The sequence below is a fragment of the Myotis myotis genome, unplaced genomic scaffold (assembly GCF_014108235.1).
Source record: "Myotis myotis isolate mMyoMyo1 unplaced genomic scaffold, mMyoMyo1.p scaffold_m19_p_9, whole genome shotgun sequence".
Taxonomy (NCBI): Eukaryota; Metazoa; Chordata; class Mammalia; order Chiroptera; family Vespertilionidae; genus Myotis; species Myotis myotis.
This window is the reverse complement of record NW_023416401.1, coordinates 34,242,576-34,263,642: the sequence shown is the minus strand read 5'-3', so window position 1 is coordinate 34,263,642 and position 21,067 is coordinate 34,242,576. Positions and strand designations below refer to the sequence as shown.

The following is a 21,067-nucleotide window of genomic DNA, read 5'->3' as shown; positions in this document are numbered from 1 at the left end:
ACTGAAAAAGAAGGTAAGGTCCCAAGTTCAAAGAGCAAGACCTCAGGTGTTGAACTTGTGGAAAGAATGTAAGCATCTTAGTGTCTGGTCCGTTTGGGTCAGGCAGCAGTGACTGGGCATTGGGCCCTGAGCATGCTTTCAGACAGATGCTGGCCTCACACCTCAGAATGGTGAATAGACTCAGAACCATCACAGGTGACCAGCATGTGCTTGTACCCTGAGGGTGTCTGACTGAGAGGGCTGAATACTTAGAGCCTGTGGACACATGAAAGAAGAGTCTTGTCAAATGTTTTTGCCAATTACTTGTTAAGATACTGCCACTTTTCATGACCAAATTTGAGCTAGTGGCTTGTCTCCATGACTCCAAATACTAAAACTGTACCAACGGGCAGATGATCCAAGGGCACCAGTCCCCGGAGCAATCAGGGCTGCCCAAAGATGAGTTGAGCTGCTGTGGGAGTGAGCTGGAGGTGTGTAAATATACATTAAGTAACTGCTTGGCATGGATATTCTAGTTTAGTCTTAAGATCTGAAGGAACTCTGACAAAAACAGGTCTGTTGCAGCCCTGAACTTCCAAGCTCTAAGCCCAGACACTATCTTCTGTTAGAGTAGGTTTGGGTTACAGTAATTAGCAATGCCTTGTAGGGACAAGGATAGAACACAGATCTTCCATTTAAAAGGGGGAAGAGCAAGAAGCAAAATGTGTTCTGCTCAACACCGTGATTTATAATTTAGATTTATAATCTTTTGTCCAGTCTTCTGGCATTATGCATGTCCACTGTGGTGTTACTGCAAAATTAACAGGCCCAGGGGAGGTCTTCTAGGGTTCCAGGTCACATCTGGCCAACCATTCCCCAGGCAGGGAACTGTCTGGAAACTATCCATCATGGTTTATGCTGGGAAGACTCGGCCACAATCTTTCATGTTCTTTCCTAGTACAAATCAACAAGTCAGCTGAAGATCTTGGAACTTTGTTCTGGTGAACTCAGGCCAGGAAAGGCAAGGTGATAATTTAGTGTCCTGGGAGTATCTAATCTTGTTAAAATAGTTAGCTGCAAATGCAGTCTGAAAGAACTGATTAACTTGTTAAACTCTTCATGTGACCTTCGTCCCTATGATTGGCCAAGGGACCTTCCCACTTAATTACATCTCACTTTATGTTACCTGAAATCAATTCTCCTTAAATCCTCAGATGATATTTTCCCCTTTTCTCTATTAGCACTCCCTTTTGCCTGGAGCATGAGCTCATTAGAATGAATAAATTTTTCTTAATAGTGTTGCAGCTATTTGCATCCTCATTAAGTCCATTTTACCTTGGATGACTGGAATAATTCTTTAATTCCACATATATAATGGGGTTAGCAAAGGTAACACATATCTTTTAATTGAGAAAAACCATGAAGTACTTCAGTTTCTAAATTCACCTATGCACTGCTGTAATTTAGCAATTTCCCTTGTAGAAACTGCTTTTAAATTCCACATATGAAAGGTGCTTCTCAATAAAAGAAGAGGAAGGCAGATCTAGTGTGACTGAAGGCTAGTTGGTCCTCATTCCTCTGGGCCACACCCAGGACCCTTAATGCTTCCAATGTGTCTCTCTTGGCAGGCAGTCCATTTTTCTTCAGTAAGTTATTTTACATGAGGCAAAAAATTTATACAATTTACCAATGTTTCCACATCCTATATAATAAAGAGGGAATATGCAAATTAATCCTTATGCCATCACAAAATGGCTGCACCCACAGCAGGCAAGGTTCCCATAACGAGCGATCAGGGACCTGAGGCTGCATGGCGCCAGGCCAGGTCGGGGGACCTGAGGCTGCACTCCCTGCCTGGTGGGGCTTGATGGGGGACCTGACGCTGCGACCCCCGACCCGAGGGGGGGGGGGGCTTGAGAGGGGTGGGGCCAGCTGGGTCTGGATCTCGCCCAATGGGGGTGGGGCTGGCCTCGTCTGGTTCTTGCACAATTTCCAGGTGCACAGGGACTTGACTCTGGGTCCTGTGGTGTGCCCCAGACTCTGACAGGAGGAAGATTTTCATATACATTTTACTAATTTTCTTTCATCTCTGACACTTCTATTATAGAGAAAGGGCAAATAGCAAAGGAAGGGTCTGAATCCAAGAATACTATACCCAGCGAGGCTATCAATCAAAATTGAGGGTCAAATCAGGAGCTTCACAGACAAAAACGGTCTACGGGAGTTTATTACAACCAAACCAGCAATGCAAGAAATGCTAAAGGGTCTGCTGTAAATAGAAAAAACAGGAAACAAAGAAGGAACGCAGCGGTAAAGAACAAAAATGGCGACTAACAAGTTTCTATCAATAATAACTTTAAATGTAAATGGATTAAATTCCCCAGTCAAAAGGCATAGGGTAAATGAGTGGATAAGAAAACATGACCCATATATCTGCTGTCTACAGGAAACCCACCTCAGAAAAAAAGACGCACACAGACTGATGGTGAAGGGATGGAAAAAGGTTTTTCAGGCCAATGGAAGTGAAAAAAAAGCCGGGGTAGCAATACTTATATCTGACAAATTAGATCTCAAAGTGAAGGACTTAAAAAGAGATCAAGAAGGCCACTTCATAATACTAAAGGGAGCAGTCCAACAAGAAGAAATAACTCTGGTAAATATATATGCACCCAATATAGTAGCACCCAAATACGTAAGAAATCTTCTGGAGAAGATCAAGGGAGAGATTGACAGCAATACAATCATAGTAGGGGATCTTAACACCCCATTATCTCCACTGGACAAATCCTCTAAACAGAAACTCAGCAAAGAAACATCAATCCTAAATGACTCACTAGATCAGATGGAATTAATTGACATCTTCAGAACATTTCACCCCAAAGCCACAGAATATACATTCTCCTCAAGTGCACATTTGTCATCTTCAAAAATAGACCATATATTGGGTCACAGACAAAGTCTCTTCAAATTCAAGAAAATTGAAATCATATCAAGTATCTTCTCAGACCACAAAGGCATAAAACTGGAAATCAACTACAACAAAAACAATCCAAAAAAATCAAACACATGGAGACTAAATAGCATGCTATTAAACAACGACTAGGTCACCAGTGAGATCAAAGAAGAAATAAAAAACATCATGGCAACAAATGACAATGAAAACACAACAATCCAAAACCTATGGGACACAGCAAAAGCAGTCTTGAGAGGGAAGTTCATAGCTCTACAAGCCTACTGCAAGAAACAAGAAACAATGAGAATAAATGACCTAACTCTACAACTCGAAGAATTAGAAAGAGAGCAACAAAAAAAGCCCACTGTAAGCAGAAGGAAGGAAATAACAAAGATCAGAGCGGAGATAAACGACATAGAGACCAAAAAAACAATACAAAAGATCAACAAAACCAAGAGCTGGTTCTTCGAAAGGATAAACAAGATTGATACACCTCTAGCCAGGCTCACCAAGAAACAAAGAGAGAGGACCCAAATAAAGAAAATCAGAAATGAAAGAGGAGAAATAACAACAGACCCCATAGAAATACAAAGGATTGTTAGAAAATACTATGAACAGCTCTACTCCAACACACTAGACAACCTGGAGGAAATGGACATATTCCTAGATAAATACAACCTTCCAAAACTTAACCAGGAAGAATCTAAAAATCTCAATAGGCCAATAACTATGGAGGAAATCTAAGCAGTAATCAAAAAGCTTCCAGCAAACAAAAGCCCGGGGCCAGATGGCTTCACAGGGGAGTTTTACCAAACATTCAAGGAAGAACTAAAACCTATCCTCCTCAGACTATGTCAAAAGATCCAAGAGGAAGGAGCACTTCCCAGCTCATTCTATGAAGCCAACATCACCCTACTCCCAAAACCAGATAAAGACAATACAATGAAAGAGAATTATAGGCCAATATCCCTCATGAACATAGATGCCAAAATCCTCAACAAAATCCTAGCAAATCGGATCCAGCAGTACATCAAAAAGATCATACACCATGACCAAGTAGGATTTATCCCAGGGATGCAAGGATGGTACAATATCCGCAAATCAATAAATGTGATACATCACATAAACAAATTGAGAGAGAAAAACCACATAGTCATATCAATTGATGCGGAAAAAGCATTTGACAAAATCCAACACCCTTTCTTGATAAAAACTCTCAGCAAGATAGGAATTGAGGGATCATACCTCAACATAATAAAAGCCATATATGACAAACCCACAGCCAACATCATAATCAATGGGCAAAAACTAAAACCATTCCCCCTAAAAACAGGAACAAGACAGGGATGCCCCCTCTCACCACTCCTGTTCAACATAGTACTGGAAGTACTAGCCATTGCGATCAGACACGAAGAAGAAATAAAAGGCATCCAGATTGGAAAAGAAGAAGTAAAGCTGTCCTTATTTGCAGATGACATGATACTGTACATACAGAACCCTAAAGACTCCATCAAAAAATTATTAGACTTAATAAATGAATTCGGCAATGTAGCAGGATACAAAATTAATGCTAAGAAATCCATGGCATTTCTTTACACCAATAGTGAACTTACAGAAAGTGAAACTACAGAAGCAATCCCATTTACCATTGCACCAAAAAAATTAAAATACCTAGGAATAAACTTAACTAAGGAGGTAAAAGACTTATATGCTGAAAACTACAGGACACTGAAAAAAGAGATAGAGGAAGACATAAACAGATGGAAGAATATACCTTGTTCATGGATTGGTAGAATCAACATCATCAAAATGTCCATACTACCCAAAGCAATTTATAGATTCAATGCAATCCCCATTAAATTACCAACAGCATATTTCACAGATCTAGAATGAACGTTCCAAAAATTCATCTGGAATAAAAAAAGACCCCGAATAGCTGCAGCAATCCTGAGAAAGAACAAAGTAGGTGGGATCTCAATACCAGATATCAAACTGTATTACAAAGCCACTGTTCTTAAAACAGCTTGGTACTGGCACAAGAACAGACATATAGATCAATGGAATAGAATAGAGACCCCAGAAATCAACCCAAACCACTATGCCCAATTAATATTCGACAAAGGAGGCAAGAGCATGCAATGGAGTCAAGACAGTCTTTTCAATAAATGGTGTTGGGAAAATTGGACAGATACATGCAAAAGGATGAAACTAGATCACCAACTCACACCATACACAAAAATAAACTCAAAATGGATAAAAGACTTAAACGTAAGACGGGAAACCATAAAAATACTAGAGGAATCCACAGGCAGCGAAATCGCAAACATATGCCGAAGAAATTTCTTCTCTGATAATGCTCCTAGGGCAATGGAAACTAAAGAGAAAATAAACAAATGGGACTACATCAAAATAAAAAGCCTTTGCACAGCAAAGGAAACCATCAACAAAACAACAAGAAGACCCACTACATGGGAGAACATATTTGCCAATGATACCACCGATAAGGGTTTAATTTCCAACATTTACAGGGATCTCATGAAACTTAACAAAAGGAAGATAAACAATCCAATAAAAAAAATGGGCAACGGACCTAGATAGACACTTTTCGAAAGAGGACATACAGAAGGCCGAAAGACATATGAAAACCTGCTCAAAGTCACTAATTATACGAGAGATGCAAATCAAAACGACAATGCGTTATCATCTCACACCTGTCAGAATGGCTATCATCAACAAATCAACAAACAACAAGTGTTGGAGAGGATGTGGAGAAAAAGGAACCCTTCTGCACTGCTGGTGGGAATGCAGACTGGTGCAACCACTGTGGAGAACAGTATGGAGCTACCTCAGAAGACTAAAAATGGAACTCCCATTTGACCCAGTGATCCCACTACTAGGAATATATCCCAAGAAACCAGAAACGCCAATCAGAAAGGATATATGCACCCCTATGTTCATAGCAGCACAATTCACCATAGCTAAGATTTGGAAATAGCCTAAGTGCCCATCAGCAGATGAGTGGATTAGAAAACTGTGGTACATATACACAATGGAATAATATGCTGCGGTAAAAAAAAAAAGGAACTCTTGCCTTTTGCAACAGCATGGATGGAACTGGAGAGCATTATGCTAAGTGAAATAAGCCAGTCAGAGAAAGATAAATACCACATGATCTCACTCATTTGTGGATTATAGAGAACAACATAGACTGATGAAAAGGGACAGACCCAAAGACTGAGAAACAGCAATCAGGCTATCAATCCCCAGAAGGAAAGTAGGGGAGGGCGGGGGTAAGGGGAAGAGATCAACCGAAGGACTTGTATACATGTATATAAGCCATACCAATGGACATGGACAACAGGGGGATGGGAGCATGAGTTTGTGTGTGGGGGGGAGGTTGGGGGTTAATGGGGGGGATGAGGACACATTTGTAATACCTTAACTAATAATAATAAAAAAAAAGAGAAAACCAAAAAAAAATATATATATATTTCCTCTAATTAATTCCTTTTTAGTGTGCACAAATTTTGTGCACCGGGCCCCTAGTGTTATTATAAAGGAAGAGGTTTTAGGAGTAGGAAAAGAATATCATATTATTCTATGTTATCAATAAGGCCGTGACAACTTAAGCAAAATCATGAGCACAAGAGTTCATGCTCAATTAGGGCCACAAGACTTCTGTCTGAGTCTTGTGGTCCTTTACAATGATCAGAGTTCTCCTCATGTCCCTGAGACCAATCTTGGTCTCTAGGGGAAGGTGTCTAAGACAGCCACAAGAATAAATTTTTTTTACAAATGCAAAAAGAGTACAGAGAAATACATTTTAAACATTGGCATTAACTTATTTTAATACCTCCAGGTGACTCCTCAATTTTTTTTAAATATGTTTTTATTGATTTTAGAAAGAGAGGAAGGGAAAGGGATAGAAAGACACATCGATAAGCTGCCTCCTGTAGCTGATTGAGCCCACAACCCGGGCATGTGCCCTGACCAGGAATTGAACTGGTAACTTCTTGGTTCGTGGGTTGATGCTCAACCACTAAGACACATGGCTGAGCTGACTCTTCAAATTCTATGATGTAAAGTTCTCATCTACTGTGACTATAACCACCAGCATCGTTAAATATAAGCAAGGCCCACTTAACCAATTCCCAAATTGATGCCTGCAAACAAATTCAAGGAAGCAGAATTTTTAAAGAAGTTCCATTAGCAATCTCAGATCCCTTAGTTAAAACCTTTCTGAAGAAAACATATGTGTATCTTACATTTCACTAAATGTAAGCTTCTCTCTAAACCAAGGGACTGGTGTGACTTTGAACCGGGAATTTCAATGCTCCCTGCCTACCCTGATTCTAACCTTCAAGCAAGCACCCACCCAAACAAGCATACCAGACACTTCCCCGTTTCAGGGTCACAGGTGTTGCTGTGGTTGTTACAGCTGCAGGGCACACAAGGAGCAAGCAGAAGGCGAGGTCCCCTGTCACCACCTTCTGGAAGTTTCCCTCTGTAGTAACCAGGTGCACAGTCCTGAGGGTATGCAAAAGGGAAGAAAATGAATAAAAATACTATTTTAAATTGGGCAAAAAGTTTGAGTAGGCATTTCTCCAAAGACACACAAATGGAAATGAACACATGAGAAGATGCTCAACATTAAAAAACACTAGGGAAGTGCAAATCAAAACCATAATGACACACCACCCACACCATTAAGATGGCTACTATACTAGTAAAACAACAAAAACACAGACAAAAACCGGTGTGGATGAGGAAGTGGAGAAACTGGAACGTGTGCTTTGCTAGAGGGAACATAAAATGATGGAGTACTATGGAGAGCAGTATGGTAGCTCCTCAAAACTTAAAACAGAACTACCACACAACCTAGCAATTCGACTGAAAAGCTAGGTTTGGAACTGAAAGCAGGGTTTAGAAAGATATTTGTATACCCATGTTCATAGCAGCATTGTTCACAATAGCCAAAAGGTGAAACAACCTATGTATCTTATTGATGGATGCATGGATAGACAGAGTACAGTCTATACATACAACAGGATATTTTTCAGCCTTAAAATGAAGCACATCCGGATACACTGTACGGCATGAATTAACCTTGAATACATTATGCTAAGTAAATGAGCCAGTCATAAAAAGACAAATACTGTCTTCCGGTTCCACTCATGTGAGGCACTTAGAGTAGACACATTCATAGATGGAGAAAATAGAGCGGTGGTTGCCAAGGACTGGCAAGAGGGGAATGGGAGTTAGTGTCTAATGAGCACAGAGTTTTAGTTTTGCCAGGTGGATAATTCTAAAGATGGGCTGTACATCACTGTGAGTGTACTTAGCCTTATAAAACTTGAAAATGGTTAAAATATGTTTATACATATTTTACCACATTAAAAAAACTAAGGGAAAAATAATATAATATGATACGCATACGTTCTGTTCATCACTTGGAGCTGCTATAACAAGCATATTTCAACCCAAAACCAGGACGTGGACTTGCATCCCAGTCTCCCCACCTGACATGAGAATCCAGCAGTGCCGGGAGGGCAGAGACACTTCTCCAACAGCGAGGCCACCTCCCTCCCTGGGGGCAGCTCATCAGCCTTTCTGCCGACCTCCAGGGAAATGTGTGAAATCCTGGGAAATGGTTGTGTTAACAAGGATGAGAGAAAACACCAATTTTTAGAAAGACACTTCCTAGAAACAGCGCAGTAGGTAATGAAATTTGCACATGTATTATAGCCGCACTTTCCTCTGGATTACAAAGGAAATGTGTGAAAGCACATTCATACTGTTCTTACACAGTGAAGGTTCTCAGGCCACATTTTAGACTTAAAATAGTGTTAGTGCTCTGGCTGGGTAGCTCAGTTCATTGGAGTGTCTCCCATACACCAAAAGGTTTGGGGTTCGATTCCCAGTCAGGACACATACTTAGGTTGTAGGTTCAATCCCTAGTCAGGGTGCATATGGGAGGCAACAGATTGATGTTTCTCCCTCTCCCTCTCCCTTCCTCTCTAAAATCAATGAAAACATGTCCTTGAGTGAGGATAAAAAAAAATAGTGTTACAAAAAATATACTTGAAAGACCTCCTGAAGTCCAGTTTGGCCAAAAGTTAGTGGTTACAGGTTAAGTGAGCAGGTGACAGCATTCTTGATATGTTACTTATAAAGAAATGAGCATTGCGGTTTAAGGGCAGAAAATAGCAGAACTTAAAAATATTTGTTTACATTTTTTCTCATCTAAGATATTACCATTATGTACTTATATATTTTATACCCACATTAGTATGAGAGATAAATACTCTATGCCATTTTTCATACATTTCATATATTTCATTCATTTCATATATTTCACACTAATATTACAATTTAATAAGGTTTTGGTGGAGAAAGAAATACATATATTAATAAATATAGGAGGTAAAGGGGGTGAAGTGAGTCAAATCTCATCAAACCCCTTCACTTTGCTTTCACATAAGAAAAATATTTTTAAATTCTAGAAGTTTCCACGTACCTGCTTTGCTGTAGCCCTTGACCATAAGATGCTTTGATGAGAATGTACTCAATGTTGCTAAGAACAGACATAAAATCTGAGCGTGTAACAGGCTTTTCAGAAACAGAATTAAAGTATTTCCAATAATTCTGTGGATGGGAAACACATTCAATGAAAAATTCAGACTACAAATTCTCAGAAGCACACAAACTTACAAATTTCTCCAGAAATGAGCCCAGTTCTGTGCATGCCACTAAGTTTAATTAAGGAAGACCTCCTGTCACCTCCCAGGAGGCAGCAGTACCAGTCTCCTTTATCCACACACATCACCCGTGGCAGCCACACAGTGGCTGGTCAGTCAGTATCTCCCTGTGAATGAATACACACTGCCCAGATTCAAGCAAGTCCAAAGACTTCCTACCATTATGTCCACACAGCCAGAGAGTTGTGTACTAAGGTCAAGGATTTAAATGCAATTCCCACTAAATTAACATAAGCCTTACATCAGTGTCTTGAGAATAGGAATTTGAGTCGTTTTTAGAAATCTTGCTAAATCCATTGGAATTTTGATGCCAGGCCCTCTGAGCTCACTCTCTTACTAGCAGCTTACTGACATCATTATATCCACAGCAAAGCTCACACCTTTGAGGGGCTTATATGAAAAGAGCACATGGTCACCTCTTTCATTTCAGCTTCTTGCTCTTGCCTCGCTCCGTTCTCCGGTGCGGGTGCATCCATGTAGATGACTTGCTTTCTGGTCCGGCCTCCTCTGATGAGCACTTGAGGCTCAAGGTTGAAGGTGCCCATGCCATTGGAGGAATAGAAGGCCACGCTGTACTTCAGTTTGCCCCCATAGGCCAGGAGCTATCAAATAGTAAATGATTGCTTACTTCACTGACACGGTATTGATTTAAAAACATTTCATTACAAGCCTGCTGCCATTTAGAAATCTTGCATCTTAAAAATACATCACATGGGTAGACTACACTGTCTAGAATTTGCTTCCCTCTAATTCTACTTAATTACAGATTAAGTTCACTTAAGCTTTAGATAGTCCTTTCTTTGTTAAGTGATATTTACAAAGTTTTAAAAAATTAAGTTTATTGGGGTAACACTGGTTAATAACACTATATAATTTTCAGGTGTCAACATTATAATTCAACAACTGTGCATGCTTTTGTGTGCCCCCCCCCCCCCCAAAGGCTAGCTTCCTTCCTTTACTATATAATATTTGACCCCTTTACCCACTTCACCCTCCCGTCACCCCTTCTACACTCATATGTGGACTACAGTACAGTTGTTTTTTAACCACTTTATGGAGGCACAGCTGGCTGTAAAAAGCTGTATATATTTAACGTATATTGATGAGTTTGGGGGTAAGTGTACACCTGTGAAACCATCACCCCCATCGCAGTCACATCCATCGCCTCCCGCAGCATCCTCTTATGACGCCGACAGCGGTAAGTTCCAAAATAACAATCAACGTAGCAATGGTCCCAATTATTTTCAAGCTCCTTTGAATCACAGATTACCTATCTCTGTAGGCCCGCTGGGTGTATATTTGCACACTTTAACCATCAGGGTGAATTCACATACAGATTCCAATGTTTATATAAACAAAAATGCAAGTGATGGCTTCAATGTTCTTTCCCCCAAACTGGACGATTTCTGAGAAAGACCTTGTAGGCATAGCAGCCAGGCTTGTATTGAGCTTATATCAGTAAAAACAATAAATATTTTTTGAATGACTGCTTTAAAAGAAAAAGAGATTATGATTTGAGTTTTTAAAAGACTAGAAAATTAACCCACACAGTTAGGAGGATTTGTATAAGCGTTAAACTTTTCCATCCCCCCCTTGGAAGAGGAAATTAATAACCTCTTCAGTGAAGGATAGGCCGGCACAATCTGTAGTGATTCAAATGACACCGGCATCCCCGGGAGCAGGCACCGCTCTCGGCTGGGTGTGGGCCTCACCTGGTCTCCCTGGAACTGCTCCGGCAGCCGCCAGTAAAACGGCTCTGCGTGGACGTGCCGCCTGACGGTCACAGCATCCAGGAGCACATCAGGGGCCTGGTAATACACCCCCTGGGTCGTGCCCCGGAGGTTACTCTGAGAAACCACTCGCAGAAGAGGCTGATCTGAGCCCAGCGTTATCTAGTCGTGGAAGGGAGGGAAAATGCACTTTAGAACACGACTTAACTCCATACCTTTGATTTGTCAGATTCTACCACTATTTCCCAGACATGACAGCTTCATTATTAAAACCTGAATAATGAAAACCTGAATAATGAAGACTTTTTCCTTTAATCTTAAACTTCTGGATTAAAATTACCAGAAAGTGTTTTAAGCATTTAGGGTCAAACTGTTGCTATATGGGGACAATGCTCAGTTATATAGAGACCTTTGAGATGTTGCAGTTTCTCTCCTCTCCAACTAAAGCTTTTGATAGATCAGCTAAGGAGCAACACGGAATGCTTTAAGTTCCAGCTCCATATATTTCTTTGGACAGCAGAAGCAGGATTCTGATTCATAAGAAACCCAAATTAGTGTCTCAGTGCTTCTGATGCCATAGAAGCAAAATTTAATGTAAGAACTTGAACTTTCTCCTTAGCCCCACCCGAATCCCAAGGGTTCAGGCTTAAAAACAGAACATGTTAACTGCATGCCTAACTCACCGGTGTCCTCACATAACCCTCCAGCTCCGAGCAGAGCTGTGACAGCCCAAAGCAGTAGCACGGGGTGCAGCCCTGAGGGTTGTCAGCATGGAGAGCAAAGGTACCAGCCCGACACTCATTGCATTGAAGGCCAAGGACATTTTCCTAAAGGGGAAGAAATATTAGACTCATTTTTACCTGAAAAAATATACGATTTCTGAAGAAACAAACATGAAGAAATAGCTGTTCCTTAACCTCTCTGAGGATTAGTTCTCTCAAAAACTCAATCAGTGACTCCCAAACATAGCTGATGATCAGAATCATCTTGGACACTTTAGAAAAATAATCCCTGATGAGAGCCTCCTGGAGGGGACCCAGAATCCTTCTGGAGGTCCCAGGTGACTGATGATGGGTCAGGGTGGAGAAGCATGAACCAGGTCTCTCCTGTTCAGACCATGTATAATGAGAACTGCTGTCACGAATAGGGAGGCCAAAGGTATTCACGGATGTTTCCATTACTCCCTGGCCACAGTACATATATGAGTTTTCCCTGCCTCATCCCCAGTTACTAATCACCATTACCGTCTGGCTTCCATCACGCCAGACCCAGAGAAGGTGGCCAATGACCTCCTCATAACAAAGCCCTATGGGAAAACTAATGGAAATAAGCATGAGGTTGAAATCTTACCTCCTGGGAAAATAAGAAACACGAATTCCCTCTAGTCTTCTAGCACATACAAAGAATTAATTACTTACCAGCTCTAAAATCACAAGTCTTCTTAACCCTGTGTATCTATTTTACCTGTATGTCCAAGACAAATCAGCTACTCGGCCAACTGAAGCACATGATAGAAAACTCAGTGTTTCTCAAATCAGTTTCATCGTCTGACTTGTAATAATCAGTAAAGAGCCCATTTAAGGAATCATTCATAGTTCTAGAAGAGTATACACAGACTTACTCAGACCTAGAAGGTAGTGTGGACTCATTAGGAGAAGCCTAAAGCCTAGTGCTTAGTTAAAAGCCCAAAAGTCATAATGAGGAGTGAGAGAGGGGAATAAAGTGGGGTGCCAAGGACCCATACCTTGCAAGAGCAAGTACCAGTTCCCTGTGCACAGCTGCACAGACCTTGTTCCTCATCACAGGTGTCCACCACGGTCCCTCTCAGGTCACAGTCACAGGCCACACAGTCTGGAAAGTCTCGGAAACCCAGGGCGCACTGATGGCAGCTCGGTCCACCAAAGACAGGCTTACACTGGCAATGGCCAGTGAGCACCTCGCACTGATGACTGGCTGACCCTTCACTACTGCAATTGCAGGCCTGAAAGAAAAAGCTTAAATAAATAAAAAGGCAACTTCTACATTTTCATGTGTACACACTGGGATTACAGGAAAACACTAAATGTGAGGAAATCATATAAATGAATGGTCCCTCTCGATGTTGCCACATGGATTCACTTTCCCACATGCCAGCAGGAGGCAGGGACTGCATTGCTGGACATCTGTGCATTTTTGTGGCACAGGCACATGGGACCAAGACTGTGACCAGAAATTCAATCTGCTTAATACATCCAAACAGTTCAGCAACATTCTTTTAGAAGCCAAGTGATTTTTCTATTTTCAAAACATAAACTATATCTAAGTTTAACTGAAGAAAGTTACATAGAAAATTGGAACCCTGCCCAGCCAGCATAGCTCAGTGGTTGAGTGCTAACCTATGAACCAGGATGTCATGGTTCGATTGCCTGGGTAGTGGACTCGATCCCCAGTGTGGGGCATGTAGGAGGCAGCTGATCGATGATTCTCTCTCATCATTGATGTTTCTACCTCTCTCTCCCTTTCCCTTCCTCTCTGAAATCAATAAAAATATATATTTTTTCAAAAAGCAAATTGGAAACCTGGAAGACTAGACATAAGCCCCCCAGTAAAGTGAGTTATGCCCTTATCCTGAAAGGTAGCATACATTGCAGAGTATATTTTAAAGGCACTAAAATAAAATTTTTGATCTTTTAGCCATCAATCCCACACCACAGCTAGATTCTTGAAGAAAATTTAGAATAATGTGTTTTAAGGGTGCAGCTTTTTTTCCACTTTGATTCCTATAATCTACACTGGATTTTAAATATAGCTATTCCACAGGTGAAAAATCAAGCTAATAGGTAAAAGAAGAGGAATAAAACTTGCTACAGCAAAGTAGCTCTCAGGTAAGAAGATGCAGAGGTCAGAGCACACACCTGGCATCCGAGCTCCAGGTCGTAGCCCCAGTATCCGTCCTCACATTCTTCACATCTCATGCCTCGAGTGTGAGGAGGGCAGGCACACTCCCCTGATTCTGGGTCACATGTATTCTGAGTGTGAGCGCAGTCGCAGGCTACGGCAAAGACAGATGGGGATGTTTCAGGGCAACGGAAGGGGTAAGAGCTGGTGCTACAAGTTACTCCCTTTTATTAATAATCCAAAAGAGACCACATGATTCCCAAGACCCCTTTGTGTCTCATGGGAAGTGGTGGCTCCTCCCAGTCAAGCGATGCTACTGACAGAGAGGTAACTGGGATGCAGTGGGAGAAAGAAAAGACTGGACCAGGGTGGGAAGGGGGTGAGGGGGAAGATAGAGCTAGTATTTAGCAAGCATGTTCTGTATGCCAAACGCTGTGCTACAGACTATGTACAACTTTAAAAATAACTCCCGGATGGAGACTATACTTAGCTTCTCCATTTTACAAAGGAGGAAACTAAAGCTAAGCCAAGCTAAGTAATTAATCTAAGCTCACACAATTAGTAGAACCTGACCAAAGGTTATGGATGTACCCAGAATAGGCAAACAGAGAAGAGGTATGAAACATGTAGGTATGTTCAAAAGAGAAAGAGTATAGGCACTTCACAGATTTAGGAGTCGAAGAAGGGCCCAAAGAAAAGTCTGGGGGATACGATACTGTCTCAATGAATTCAAAAGCTTACGTGTACAGCCACCGTCCTGGAATGCATAGAAGCCACGCGCACACCTGTCGCACCGTTTCCCAGCTACGCCCGGCACGCAGTGACACTGGCCTTCCTCCGTGCAGTCGTCCGACAGGGAGCCTGACGGGCTGCAGTTACAGGGCAGGCAGCCGAGCCCCCTGTCCAACCCGTAATGCCCATGCTGTTTCACAGAAGGGGCAGAAAAGTGGAAACAAAACACGTTTTAACAAGTGACTGACAGTATTAGAATGTTTTCCAAATCAAACATAGCATAGAATCATAAAGTGTCATGACCTCATTCTTTTGTAAACTGTATACACCCTCCCTAGATAGGGATGCACAGCACAACCAGTCACGTTGGGGCCTTAGCTCTAACCAGCAGTCACGGATTCACTGTCTTTGAACCAAGGTCAAGGTGTTAACTATAGACACGCTGACAGATACTCTAATTGCATGCAATGACTGGCAGGCATCTTACCAAGCACTGGTCACACTGCTGTCCGGTCACACGTGCTCTGCAGCTGCACAGCCCAGTCTCAGGATGGCAGACGTCAGAGAGGGAGCCCCTCCCATGGCATTCACAGGCTGGCGCACACAAACATACTGCTTATTTCCCGTACGGTTACAATAAGAGCCCACAGTCCCCACAGGAAAACGTGTAAACATTCTCATTTCAGGTCACAAAACTTAAAAAAAAATACATATATTATTTGCAATAACTTTAAATATTTAGTATTTTTCTGAAGAGTAAGCAAAAATAGGGTTGGTAGAAGAAATCATGACAGAGAAAAAAAACTACTGAAGCTATTAAGATAATAATTAGCAAACTAGCTTGACCAATTTCATCAATTCCTTGAAATTTTAAAAATGAACCACTAATGTATATCCACAAAGTTTCATTAAAAAATATGCAATGAAGATTTCAAAATCAACTTAACCATTTGCTCTCATTCCAATTATATCTATTTTAAAGCTCAGATATGCCAATCTAGATAAATAGGATATTCCATAATTTAATGAAAATATTTCCCTGTTCTAACTCATGAGTCATTTGTAGTTCTAATGTACTTACCTTCAGGCCAGACTTTTCCATCTTATCTACAATTACAATGTTGATGAGACAGCTACAAAAATCCCCACCTTTTTAAAGTGATGCAATTTAATGGGTCCATGAAATGTTTAATCGATATTCATTCCACAGCTGTCAATATGCTCTTTACTTAAAATGTTTGATAAGCTCACTGACAAAATATCCCAGGGACATGTACTATTTATGAATACTTGGATTCAGCAAATGCACCACCTCTGTCATATGGTACAGTGATGTGAAGAAGAAAAGAAAAACTGTGAATATCTTAAGCGCAGGCACACCCATGTGGCAGCACACTGCAGTGAGAGGCAGAGCCCTGAGACATGGGAGTTGGAAGGCGGGAGGTCAGAGGATGGTGGGATTTGCCTCCTTGACTGACTATGGCCAACCACCGGGTCCCCTGTCACCGGAGGTTTGCTCTGGGGTAAGTGGGATGCTAGCAGCTCCTGGGAGGCCTGTGAAGTGCTGTGGGCCCCACTCCTGCTCTGTCCATTCCTGTACCCAAACTGTGAACATGCCACTAACTCTTTCTATTAAACATGCCTTTTTATTTCCTGCATTTCTGTTGCTTTCCCTTCTGGGACCTTACAGACTCTGGAAAGACTGTCCCTCCCAGGGCTTGTCAATTCCTAGAGACAGTAAACAGCTACAACACCTTCCACATGCACGCCAGGCAATTCAGAGCCCACACTGCCTTCGTTACTGGATCTCAAGTTCATTTGGGCTCTCACATCCCACTATCCACCTGCCCTAATCACCCCGGGGCCATGCCTGAGATAGCTAGGGGCAGCCCCTGTGCTCCAAAGCCTGCTGAAATCATTGAAACCAACCAACTCTAAACCTGTTTACCCTGCCCTGCCCTTTCCTCCTGTGGAAACCACAAGAAAGGCTCTAGCTTACCTGTCCCCTCTTGACCAATCAGGGTGCTTCCCACATGGCAACCCCCATGCTGGGATCTGTGAGTAACAAACTATGTCCTCAATGCTAGTTGTCTCCGATCTGCTGGCCTTACCTAAATAATATAAAACCTGTATTTCATATTTCAAACATTCCTCAGCGTCCAACCATCCTCAACGGTGTCCCACTGAAAACACCTCTCTCTCTCCCCCTTAACTTTCTCTCCAAGGTTCCATCTTCCTGATGCCTATCCTCTCCCTCCCTTCTCCCTAGCAGGCTCTGTCCTGGCACCTTATCTGCTAAAACAACTCCTCCCAAAGCCTCCAGGGACTTCCCAAGTGCAAGTTCAGTGAGCAGATTCTCAGTCTTCATCTTGCGTACCTTTCTTCGGGCTGGGACCCTCTAACCACTCTCTCTTTTGGACCTTTCTTAGCAAGGTTTCTGGACACCCACTCGTTGGTTTCTCCCTGTGTTCCCCCTGCGCCTCCCCCTCTGTGTCTCACACACCGCTTCCCCTCCCTCTGGGGAAAATTCAAAGTTCACTCCGAGTATGAGCATCACAAAACATTGATGATGATAATAACAAATCATGTTTATCACACTATGTGCCAGCCAGTTTGTGCCTGTCAGATTCCAGGCAATATTTCATTTAACCTTTGTAACAAACTTAGGAGGAAAGCACTATAATTTTCCACATGAAATCTAAACCTTAGAAAGATATGGAACTTGCCATAGATCACACAACTTCTACATCCTTCTATAACAATTATAATACCAATTATTAATTTAAAAATTGTTCATGTTATAAATAATGCTAATTTAAAATAGTTGCCAATTATAATAGCTATCATTTAATGTCTAGAATTTCAAATTTGTTATCCCTTTGACCTCTCAGAAAGATCTTAATATATGTATATATATAATATATATTATATATGATTACGTCCATTTTATGTATAAGAAAATAGTGGCTCAGAGAGGTTAACACATTTGCCTGAGGCTATACAGTTGGTCAGTAATCAACCCCAGACTCCAAAGCCTAAGAGCGCCCCATTGGTGCTTCTCCTCGACACCATCATGTGTAGCTCCCCAAGAGACTTGAATCATAAATTCCCAGCTCCTATCACAGTACTTAGAAATGCAGGAAATAAAAAGTGCCTGGGAAGTAATTGATACTTAATAAATGGCCAAGATGAAAAGAAACAACATGAGAATTGTAAAAGCATTCCATAAACTTTGAAGCTTTATAAAAATACAAGTTATCAATGTATCTATATGATTAGATTGATGTGATAAACAATCAGATGGTAAGCTATGAAGGTGACCACACTGCTGAAGATCAGGTTGATTGGCCCAGGGCTATAAAACCTTGTTGTTCTGTGGATGTGTGCCTATAAAAATATTTTTCTGTATCTCTAGCACCATCTTGTGTCTCTACATTGTAAGAGCATAGTAGGCTTTCCGCATTTATAGAAAAATTACCCCCCAAAATTTTATAATTGACATTTTAGATCTTTCACTCTTTCAAGAACTGTGCAAAAAATAAAAATCTGAGAGTTGTCTTGGCCTTTGGGCTTTAATTCTGTCATTCGGGACACAGGAAAATCTACTTTTCCTCAATGAGTGATTCTACCTGATCCATAATTTCAAGGGCCTAAGCAGAACCCTGCAGGGCGATGTGGGATGGCTGGGTCAGGCACAGACCGCTGAGACATGCCAGTTTCCAGGGCTAGCGTCTCCCTACTTCCCACGCCACAGCTGGAAAGCCCATCTGCTTCATGAAACCCCTTAGCATCTCCCTCACAAACGTGACAGGCTTTGAGCATCACTCCTGCTTCATCTCAGTCCCTGGGAGTGGTGCCCAGCACTTTGTGAAGTCCCACTTTCTCCTCACCCGGAAGCATGCATCTTTTCCAGGCCATGTGACCTTCAAGTGGAGTAACTGATCAAACTACCATAAGGACGGCTCAGGTACTGGGTCTACGTCCAGCATTAACACAGGAACCGCTCAGATAAAGCTACCTCAGCACTTTTTGACACCTGTAAGTAAATGGATGGAGACTTCACAGGGTCATGAGTAATGGACTGACTTCACGGCCCAGACACTCACCTCGGCAATTTTTAGCAGTCACAGCATCTCCGTAGAACCCGTCAGCACACCTCTCACAGTGGGCGCCATCCGTGTTCCCAATACACCGCAGACATTCTCCAGTGACGGAGTCACAGTGCCCGGCCTCCAAGGGGTCGACATTCCCGCTGCAGTTGCAGGGAACACAGGATTCCCCGGGCACTGTTGGGTTTCCGTAGTAACCGTCTGCGCATCTGCATAAAACATCAAAAGAGGGATCCAAATAAATTCCATTTCTCTTGACATTACCCCACCATCCAGGGGTTCTCTGAATGGTTAATCAATCAGACTGACTCCTGTTACATAAGATTTACTGTGAAAGGAATGCAACTCTAAGTTCAGGCATTCACAGATTTCCTTCACTCATTTATGGCTCCAAAATGAGCCATAAATCCAAGGGAATGTGAGCCTGGCCCCAGCACTCAGGGATGTCACCCTCTCCTACGGACTGTAACCAGACTCTGCACCGAGACTTACAGGTGGAAACAGACAACATTGACCTTCAGGCTCCAGAAGACAGCTATTAATCACACCACCACCCCCATGGAATTATTCAGGGTAATGGGATCTTTAAATGTGTGAAGAGTAAATACTGACTCCTCAGTGGTTCCCATTGTTATTCATGAGAACTCAGATTAGCTCAAGGAGCTCAAAAAATTCCCAGGAAGTTTCAACATTAATTTTTAGTCTATATACTGGCTTTTCTCTATAATTATATCAAATGACAATTAATGGCCAAAACACTAAAACCACACTTAACTACACATTTAACAATAAACACACAGAATTTATATTAAAATAGATGTTCAATGCAACTTTTGGAAGCAGTTGAGCGATGCAGTGTACCTCTCGCACCAAGTCCCTGAGTATCCCGGGGCACACTGGTCACACACCACTTCATCTCCATCGTCCAGGTGGCACGTGGGGCTGAAACTGTCAACACATTAGAAGTGAATGCAATTTTCCAGTGGATTGTGTACAATTTCTAAATAGTTTAAGTGCTTAATTTCTACCACTCCTGTCCTTACAAACTTTAACTGAGTCCTCAAAATTTAGCCCAGATCCCAAGGCCCCTGGTCTCACAGTCAAGCCTATGGGCACCAGATCCTCACACCTGATCATCCCTCAACCCAGAGTGCACTTCTCCCCCTCTCTGCCTGGATTCACCCAGTTGAACCCCAACGCTCAGCTGTCACCTCCTCCAGGAGGCCTGCTCTGAGTTCCTCTCCTCTGGGTTCCCTGGCGTGGTCTGCCTGCCTCAGAGCCCAGTTCACACAGGCACGAGTGAGCTGGCTTACACACTTCAGTAATCACATTTCCCAAAGGACCCCTCTGCTGACCCAGGTCCCTTCAAACTAGTCCTGAGTCTTGGGGAGGCCTGTGAAGGCGGGTATAAGGGTGGATAAGAGTCCCTCACAATTTCATCCCAGTAGCCCTGATTGTATCTGTTTTACACACTGGAGTTTCAAATAAAAATCCCCATGGGGGAATTTTTGGATGTGGATGGAGGAAGTTCTAAAGGGTAAACCAGTGAGGGAGAGGGGGCTTTCAGACCGCTGGCCTGCAGGAAGCACGGCCCAGCATGATGTGCAAGGCCTTGTACTTGACTGTTTCTTCCACCTGCCCTCGCGCCTGTGCTCCGACCACCTGCATTCCTCATTCCTCAGACAAATCTGCTGATGCTGCCACTGTCGACACTCAGTTCCTGCCTGGGATGCCCTTCTCTGCTGCCTTCAAATTCCTTCTCACCCTTCAAGACTCAGATCAAGAGCTTCCTCAGAATCTTTCCTGGACAATTCCCACCGGACAGTGGACATGCCTCCCCTGTGGACATGACCACACTGTAGATTCTGGGGGCGGGCAGCCACATTGAACGGTTTGATACTCAGAGTACCTACCACAATATCCAGTATA

At 42.3% G+C, this 21,067-nt stretch overlaps 1 protein-coding gene across 1 annotated transcript in view; it reads right to left on the bottom strand.

The window, feature by feature from the left end:
* The window catches only part of LAMA1 (laminin subunit alpha 1), a 160,732-nt gene that overhangs the window by 58,175 nt on the left and 81,490 nt on the right, over window positions 1–21,067 (bottom strand). The window contains exons 18-29 of the mRNA XM_036322699.1: window positions 20,000–20,086; window positions 19,136–19,347; window positions 15,517–15,623; window positions 15,039–15,219; window positions 14,315–14,451; window positions 13,165–13,401; window positions 12,104–12,247; window positions 11,403–11,582; window positions 10,107–10,292; window positions 9,450–9,577; window positions 8,452–8,572; window positions 7,322–7,459 (exon numbers count right to left, since the gene is read on the bottom strand). Of these exons, the coding sequence (XP_036178592.1) occupies window positions 7,322–7,459; window positions 8,452–8,572; window positions 9,450–9,577; window positions 10,107–10,292; window positions 11,403–11,582; window positions 12,104–12,247; window positions 13,165–13,401; window positions 14,315–14,451; window positions 15,039–15,219; window positions 15,517–15,623; window positions 19,136–19,347; window positions 20,000–20,086 (1,858 nt within the window). The remainder of the gene's footprint in view (window positions 1–7,321; window positions 7,460–8,451; window positions 8,573–9,449; window positions 9,578–10,106; window positions 10,293–11,402; window positions 11,583–12,103; window positions 12,248–13,164; window positions 13,402–14,314; window positions 14,452–15,038; window positions 15,220–15,516; window positions 15,624–19,135; window positions 19,348–19,999; window positions 20,087–21,067) is intronic.